Source organism: Ixodes scapularis, unplaced genomic scaffold (assembly GCF_016920785.2).
Source record: "Ixodes scapularis isolate PalLabHiFi unplaced genomic scaffold, ASM1692078v2 PGA_scaffold13__105_contigs__length_92229423, whole genome shotgun sequence".
Lineage (NCBI taxonomy): Eukaryota > Metazoa > Arthropoda > Arachnida > Ixodida > Ixodidae > Ixodes > Ixodes scapularis.
This window is the reverse complement of record NW_024609839.1, coordinates 80748939-80757770: the sequence shown is the minus strand read 5'-3', so window position 1 is coordinate 80757770 and position 8832 is coordinate 80748939. Positions and strand designations below refer to the sequence as shown.

General features: G+C 47.2%; 1 protein-coding gene across 1 annotated transcript in view; it reads right to left on the bottom strand.

The window, feature by feature from the left end:
* LOC8050636 (ribosomal RNA-processing protein 8) overlaps window positions 1-8832 on the bottom strand; it is a 30009-nt gene continuing 21177 nt past the window's right edge. Inside the window, exon 5 of the mRNA XM_029984255.4 lies at window positions 1-204. Within this exon, the coding sequence (XP_029840115.2) occupies window positions 91-204 (114 nt within the window). The 3' untranslated portion in view covers window positions 1-90. The remainder of the gene's footprint in view (window positions 205-8832) is intronic.

Sequence of the window (8832 nt, the reverse complement as noted above, 5' to 3'; positions counted from 1 at the left end):
GATGTCCGTGAACCACACTCGTGCAACATTTATGATTCTCGTTACGTCACAAAATGTGTTCTGGCTGCCGTGTCGAAACCATGACCCACTTCACCGCTTTTTGTAGAGGCAGGGCATCAGCTTCAGCTGAGGCAAGTAAGGATGCTTGGAGGTGCTTCTCAGCTTCTTAAAATCGAACAGCACAAACATCTTGTTGCTGTCATCCTGAAAATAGAATGAGCAAAGGCTTAAAGACACACCGTAAAGGAAAATAAGATTTTTTTTTTTAAACCTTTAGATATTATGTCATGAATGACAATTGATGAGGCACTGAAAAGTGAAACAAACTAAATGCTTAATGGGGCAAACTTGTAACCAAAACAAAATAGAAAAAGGCTAGCGTCGCAGACGTTGATGGCGGCGAAACCGCACAATCGAACACGGCTGAAAAACTAACTGCGGCTCAGCATGCGAAGTCTTTTATGCACACGCGTGGGCTTTGGGAACACTCAGCGTAGAAGGTTTGGCGCGTAGAACATTCGGACCTCAAATAAACAACAATGTTCTCGAATTCACCAGAACACAACATTTACAGAAATAACAAAAAGGGGCGTCCGCTCCCAGGTATCAAACCTCGGGCCCTTTGCATAGGAGCCAGGGACGATAATCATTCAATCACAAGCGCACTGCCTACTTAACCAGCTGCCGCGCATGGCATTTCTCCCCCCTTTAAAAAGTGCATTGCCCTGATACAAAACAAAACAAAGCAAATAAAAAGAACAGTAAAATAAAGAGTAAGTTGGAACACTAAGTCCACACTCCTATCGAGCATAGAATCACTTGAGTTGAACGACGTGAATCACCTCGGGACGCGGTCGGCACACATTCATGAGAAGGCCCGATTGCAGAGCAACCGACAGAGGAGTCACTTTTTGTGCCATCAGCATAAAAGCTGATGTAGTTGTTATACTTCTCTTGCAGTTGAAAGGAATTCCTGTTTTTAAACTTCATCAGGGGTGCCTTTCTTACTGTATTGGGTCAAAGACAGGTCCACAGCAGGCAAACATTGCCATAAAGCTATTGTTCCTAAAACCGAAGCAACAGGGAGGTTGATGTCAAAACCTGCCGAGACGGCTGCCGATTTATTTTACTGAAAAAAAAATGAAAGCCGTTTACAACTCCCTGTAACGCCGAATTAGAGCGCAGCTCTTGAGGAGGAGGAGGGAAGGGTACTGGGGGGTGGGTCAAGTGACCTCGGGGGGCGGGGGGGTCACGTGACCTTCGGGGTCACGTGACCTTGTGGGAGTCACGTGACCTTGGGGCGTCACGTGACGTCGGGGGGGGGGGTCACGTGACCTGGGGCCACGTGACGATACCGATGACGTCATCAGTAGCGTCACTGATGACGCCATCAGTGATGATGATGACGATGCGGATGCCGGTGACGTCATCAGTGACGTCACTGATGACGTCATCAGTGATGATGACGATGACGATGCGGATGCCGGTGACGTCATCAGTGACGTCACTGATGACGTCATCAGTGGCTATGACGTCAACGGGGGTCACTTGACCTGGGTAACCATCGTGACCCTCGTGAGGGTAACCCTAGTAACCCTTGTGAGGGCAACTCTCGTGACCCTCGTGAGGGTAACTCTCGTGACCCTCGTGAGGGTAACTCTCATAACCCTCGTGACCCTCTTGAGGGTAACCCTCGTGAAGGTTACCCTCACGAGGGTTACTAACCCTCGTAACCCTCGTGAGGGTTACGAGGGTAAGTAACCCTCGTGAGGGTAACTCTCATAACCCTCGTGACCCTCGTGAGGGTAACCCTCGTGAAGGTTACTAACCCTCGTAACCCTCAAAAGGGTTACCTTCACGAGGGTTACCCTCACGAGGGTTACTAACCCTCGTAACCCTCGTGAGGGTTACAAGGGTAAGTAACCCTCGTGAGGGTAACCCTCGTGAAGGTAACCCTTTTGAGGGTAACTAACCCTCGTAACCCTGAGGGTTACGAGGGTAAGTAACCCTCGTGATCCTCGTGAGGGTAACCCTATGAGATTAACCCTCGTAACCCTCGTAACCCTCACGAGGGTTACGAGGGTTGCGGTTACGCCGACGCCGCTCAAGCCGGGAACGGGCCCCTAAGAGCTGCGCTCTAAAAGAACGATTGCGGGTTTATTTAGGAAAGTTCTTTCGAAACGTGATTTCTCAATGACTCACCGACATGCATGTTGCACTACTGATTCAATCCTAAGTAAGTACATGAAGCCTAAAGAAAAACACCTTTTCTCAAAAGACAGCTCATTGGCTTCAGCATATAGACTCAAAACGGGATATGTGCAGAAAGCACCAGTGGTGAGACGTATTCCCTTATGGTGAACAGGATCTAACATCTTTAATGTTGATGCCCTTGCCGACCCATACACTATACTCCCATAATCAAGTTGGGATGGTACAATTGAGCGGTAGATTCTGAATAGACATACGTGATCAGGACCCCATGACTTGTGAGAAGGGACCTTCAGGACGTTCAGTGCTTTATGGCATTTTCTCTTTAAATCGATTATATGAAAGCTGAAGGACCATTTGCTATCAAAGGTAAGGCCAAGAAATTTCTGCATCGCTTTGTGCTGAATGGAGAGGTCATACAGGTAAGGCAAAGAAATTTCTGCATCGCTTTGTTCTGGATGGAGACGTTATACATGGTCAGAGCGGGCTCTGGGGCAGGTCCATGTTTTCAAAAGAGGATGCAAGAAGCTTTTCGATGGAAAATGCAAACCCATTATTATTTGAACATGGTTAAAATTGCGCACAAATAGAAAGGAACAGTGAAGAGGGAAGAGACAAGCCATTATTATTTGCCCACTTTGCCATATTGTTAATTCAATTCTACATTTACAAAAAGAAAAATTGCAAGATGACACAGAAATTTGGAGGTCATCAACATACAAGAAGTATTGGTCTGAAGGGGGAATTACATGTGAAATGGAATTTATATTTACAAGAAAAAGAGTAGCACTGAGGACACCACCTTGGGGTACGCCATTCTCTTGCACAAATTCTCTAATAACTGTATTAATGAACAAGTCTTCACCAAGAAAGTTGTAAACATAGAAAAATGTTTGAACAGCAGTAGAGGCTTTATTACACGATGTTTCGGGAAGAGACTTCCCTTCTTCAAGTGTGCAGAAATCACAGTTGCAAAGCGTTTTTGAAGAGACCAAAGGAGAGGAGTGGCTTAGACTCACTCGACTTGACCCCTGTATGTTGTTATTTTTCTGGATCTGGAGCTCTAACTTTAACGTGATGGAGGCCGTTGCCTGTGATATATTTCCTTGGTTTCGCTAACAAGTGCCACGACCGTGTTCCCCTTAAAACTACCACTTTTCTTTTTTTTATGTGTTTTGTTGGAATGTAGTTTTTTCATGCTCAAGTGTTTTTACTTGTACTATTATATATATGACTTTTTAGAGCGCAGCTCTTAGGGGCCCGTTTCCGGCTTGAGCGGCGTCGGCGTCGCCGTCGGCGTAACCGCGCGGTGCATCATGGGAAATGTCCCATAACGCACCGCGCGAGCCCCCACCGGGGTCACGTGACCTCGGGGGGGGGGGGGGGGGCACGTGACCCCCCGAAGTCACGTGACTCCCCGAAGTCACGTGACTCCCCTGAGGTCACGTGACCCCCGCCGATGTCGCGTGACCCCCCGATGACGTCATCGTCACTGATGACGTCACCGGCATCCACATCGTCATCATCACTGATGACGTCACCGGCATCCACATCGTCATCGTCATCATCACTGATGACGTCACCGGCATCCACATCGTCATCGTCATCAGCACTGATGACGTCACCGGCATCCACATCGTCATCATCACTGATGACGTCACCGGCATCCACATCGTCATCATCACTGATGACGTCACCGGCATCCGCATCGTCATCGTCACTGATGACGTTACCGACATCCTCATCGTCATCATCACTGATGACGTCATCAGTGACGTCACTGATGTCGTCACCGCCATCCGCATTGTCATCGTCATCATCACTGATGACGTCATCAGCGACGTCACTGATGACGTCACCGACATTCGCATCGTCATCGTCACTGGTGAAGTCATCAGTGACGTCACTAATGATGTCATTAGTACCCGCATCGTCATCGTCACTGATGACGTCATCAGTGACGTCAGTGATGACATCATCGGCATTGGGGGTCACGTGACCCCCAAGGTCACGTGACCCCCCCTGGTTAGTTTAACCCCCCCAGTGCCCATCCCTCCTCCTCCTCAAGAGCTGCGCTCTAATTCGGCGTTACAGGGAGTTGTAAGCGGCTTTCACTCTTTTCTTTCGCTTTTTCCAATGTTCCTTCTCTCCTTTAGGCTCTCTAAAAACGCTTTGCAGCTGTATTTTATGCACACTTGAAGAAGGGAAGTCTCTCCTGAAACGTTGTGCAATAAAGCCTCTACTGCTGTTCAATCATTTTTCTGTTTACGAATTCTATAGAAAGAGTAGTTCTACCTTGACATGAAATGTGCGTCTTTCTAAATGGTCCTGAATAGCACCTTGAATTTGACCCCGAATGCCGAAGTTATATAGATAATTTATAATGCCATACCTCCATGTTGTATCATATGCTTTTTCTAAATCAAAAAACACCAACAAACTAAACTGACTATTTACAAAGGCCTCACATACAGTCGTTTTAAATCTAACAAAGGCTTCACATACAGTCGTTTCAAGTCCAACAAGGTGATCAAGGGTAGACCTTGAGGAACGGCCACCACATTGATACTTTGCAAATAAGCTTTTCCTTCAAGGACATATGTTAGCCTTCGGTTGAACATTTGTTCCAGGGTTCTCCTAGACAACTTGTGTAGAAAGGTGAAGATGGTTCAGCGTCTCATAATGAATACCATCAAGACCAACAGCTGAAAGTTTAGTATGTTTCAATACCAGCTGGAGTTCAAGCAATGTGAAAAGAAAATTGCAATGTCCCCCCTTACCTCCAGATGTCTTTACAATTTATCTTTCTGCTTAGAGCTTATGTCGTTGGAATACAGCTGGATAATGTTGAGAGCCTGAGACAAATTGAAAGTGGTCCCCCAGAATATCGGCCTGCTCCTGCAAATTTGCAGGGCAGTACCCATTCCTGGTCAACAGGGGAACAGAGAATGCACGATATGTGCCATTCACTTTATGGATTCTGTCCCACATTTCCTTGGGTGTTGTGCTACTGTTAATTGAGGAGGCATACTTCTGAAAACTCTGACGTTTGGATTGCTTGCAAATAAATCTAGCTTGGGCTTTCATCTTCTTAAACTCAATTAAATTACTTGGAGTAGGATAACGTCTAAGCTTTTCCCTCGCTCGTTTTTGGTTTGTCCTTGCCTCGCGGCAATCCTGATTCCACCAGGGTTTCGGGTGCCTGGGGAGGCGCGTGGATGTTATAGGCATGTTCTGCATTGCTGCGGCAAGAATATGTTGTGTGAGTAATTCGTTTAGCTCGTCGATTGAGAGCCGGTCAAGTGATGTGCAAGCTAGAAGTGAAGACAGGGTAAAACCTTCCTAATCAGCTTTGTCGAACTTCCACCGCGGTGCCCTTAATGACAGTGTCGAGGCGGGAGGCAACGCTCAAGGACAACTGGCAAGTGATCACTTCCATACGGATTCTGTATAACCGACCACGCAGAGAGGGAATATGCTGTGATCCAGCTATCACAAGATTAATACACGTAAACGTGTTTGATGAAAAGCTGTAGCGGGTGGGTTCTTTTTTATTCATCAAGCATAAATCTGAGAGCAGGAATCATTCTATTATTACTCCCTGCGTGTCCCGTCTGTTACTTCCCCACAAAGGATTGTGGGCATTTAGGTCATTAAGAATAAGAAATGGGTGTGGAAGTTGTCTAACAAGGGCTTCAAGTTCTTCATATTTCAATGAATAATTCGGAGGTATATATAATGAACGTATAGTTATTGCACAATCAGTTAAAATTTTTGCAGCAACTGCTTCCAGTTTGGTGTCCAGACACACCTCAGCACAAGGAGTTGATCTTTGAACTATTAAGGCAATGCCACCAGAAGCGTGGGATCCATGTGGCCTATCCTTCCGGAATAGCTGGAAGCGCTTTAGTAAGTTTGATTGGCTTTCTTTCAGGTATGTTTCGTGACAACAAAGAGCAATAGGGCTGTGTTCCTCCAACAAATTGTAGTCATCATTGTAGTTACAGAGCAGTCCTCGACAATTCCACTGTATGATGCTCCAGGCACATAGCCAGGATATTGTTTTGGGGGGGGGGGGGGGGGGGGGGGGGATAGGAGGCCCCAGCAAGATGGAAGATTTCGAGGGGGGGGGGGGGGGGGCCAGACCACAAGGGCCCCCCCCCCCTGGGTGCTCATAAGATTAGCCAAGCTAATAATGGCCCTCGGCTATCTTTGCTGCATGGGGCAGTCACACGTAAAATGTTTTTGTGGTTGTGTAGGAATATGGAAAGACTTTACTCCTATAGCTTTGATCAGGGTGGAGTTACTGGCTTTCTAGCTTTTTGCTTTGGAGACTGAACCTCCATCTCCTCTAGGTCAGTGTCAGGGGCAGAAAGTTCCTCACCGTCTGGCGCTGCTTCCGAAAAATGCGAGCTAGAAATTACATGCACGTTAGAATAAGATGCATAAACCGGAATTAAAAAAAACTTTAAAAACTGTGATGTTTCGCGGTAAGTGGCGCAAGTTGTCGCCCATCGCAAGCTGCAAAATCCATGCGTGTATGCTGTACGTGATGACGTGGGTGATGCTCGAAATTCTGCTCGAGTGAATTAGTCACTCCTGTGGCTCGTGTCACGTGACAACATGGCTGAAACCAGCTGAAACAACGTTCAACGCGAACAAGTTTTCGAACACCCAGAGTACAAGACTTCTACTTCATAGTCACAGCAAGAGTTTTATGGAACACGGCCGTGTTTTTGCGTTTGCACAATTGCATATGGCAATTTTCACATCCGTTTTGTCTGCGTGCTTCTCCTGCTTTAACTGCGTTGCAAGATGGAGAAAAAGTGATTCCACGTGAGGCTTCCTTTAAATGCAAAGTTATTGTACTTGCGGAAAAGGGAGTGAACAGAGCAGCGTCGCGAGCTTTGGCCGTCCCTGAGAAGTGTGTGCGCGACTGGCGAATGATGATGATGATGATTAGGAGTTTATTGGCGCAGCAGCAACGAGGGCCATAATGCACCAAACTTAATGTATTTAGAGCATATTATAACAAAAGTTTATTTTGAGGCTACATATTTACAAATGGTATAAATATCCAGTTTGTTTTAAAAAGTCTAAGACACGGCTGAACGGAACTAAAGGTTTATCACCAAGCAAAAAAGAGGGATGAAATGGGAGATGATCCCTAAAAAGTTCGAGAAAACATGATTGACGGAGTGGTTGATGGGACGAACAATGCCACAAAATGTGCAACACGGTCAGAAGCTCTCCACAATGTTCACATAGTGCAACATCCTCACCACGAAGCAGATACTGATGTGTCACACGGGAGTGACCTATTCTTAGACGGCATAGAAGAACCTCCACACGACGTTCCCTGTTGTAAGAGCTCTCCCAAACGCCCAGAACGGGCTTGATAATGTGAAGTTTGTTGTTGCTCTCTGTATCCCATTCCAGCTGCCATTTGAGAAAAATAGATTTCCTCAGAAGTGGTTTCAAGTCTTGGTAAGGTAAGCAATTGAATGTTATAGACGAGCCTTGGGCAGACACAGCCAATTTATCCGCCTCTTCATTGCCCAAAATCCCAACGTGGCTTGGCACCCAGCAGAACTTAATGTCCCGACCGCGTCGCAGGGCGCTATTGATCTTACCATGTAGATGTTGTGCAAGGCGGTTCTTTGTGGGCATCAGGGAGGACACAGCCAATAAGGCACTTTGTGAGTCGACAAAAATTACAGCTTTCATTATACTATTGTCGAGTATACCGTAATATCCCGAGTCATCGCCCATCCCCGAGCCATCGCCCACCCCATTTTTTGGGCCAATATCGATTTCCGAAAAAACACGAGTCTTCGCCCACCCCTTCAAATACCCCAGCGCGGACTCTGCGATCCGCGAACACTCATCCTACCCGAATGACGCGGCCGCGGACCTTACAGTTCGAGGACGTCCGTGACAAAGTAAAACAAAGGAGGGAAAGACACTTCTTTTTGTTTACCTCCGTGAGCGACCCCAAAGTGGTCGTGTATCCGTGCGAAAAGAAAACGATGGAGATAACAAAAGAAGAGTTTGTTAATGTAACCGCGGAGTGTTAGGTCAAAGTCTGTCTCCGTTGAAGTAAGGTCACCGCGAACCCGCTCCTTCTTCCCGCCCGTCGCGACCGCGGTTGTGCAATACTTTAGGCAAAGCCAACGCGTAAATAAAGCTTTGCTGGAACGCCCTACACAGACGTTTGCAGAGCGTCCCAACCGTGCATTGATAGCCCGCCGTGCACGGATGCACGTATGTACGCACCAAACAAGAAAGAAGTTGCGCAAGAGCTTGCAATTGACAAGGCGCCCGACTTGGCCCGACGCCAAAGTATTTGCCAACGCGACCGCCGGCTTTCCCGCTTTCCCAGCATTGCTCTTGGTCGCTTCTTTGGTCCGCTCGCTCGCTCGCTCGTTGCGCCTGGTCGGTTTTTCTATTTTCTTGTAGACTTTTTTTTTTTTTTTTTTTACTAACTAGGAGAACATAGTGGTGACATTCTTTCACGGAACAAACGTTCGCGCTATTCGCGACTCCAGCAAAACGGACGCCGCCAAGCGGGAAAACCGGGAACCAGCCGGTCCAGGTCGCTCCGCGCCCCTCCGCGTCTCT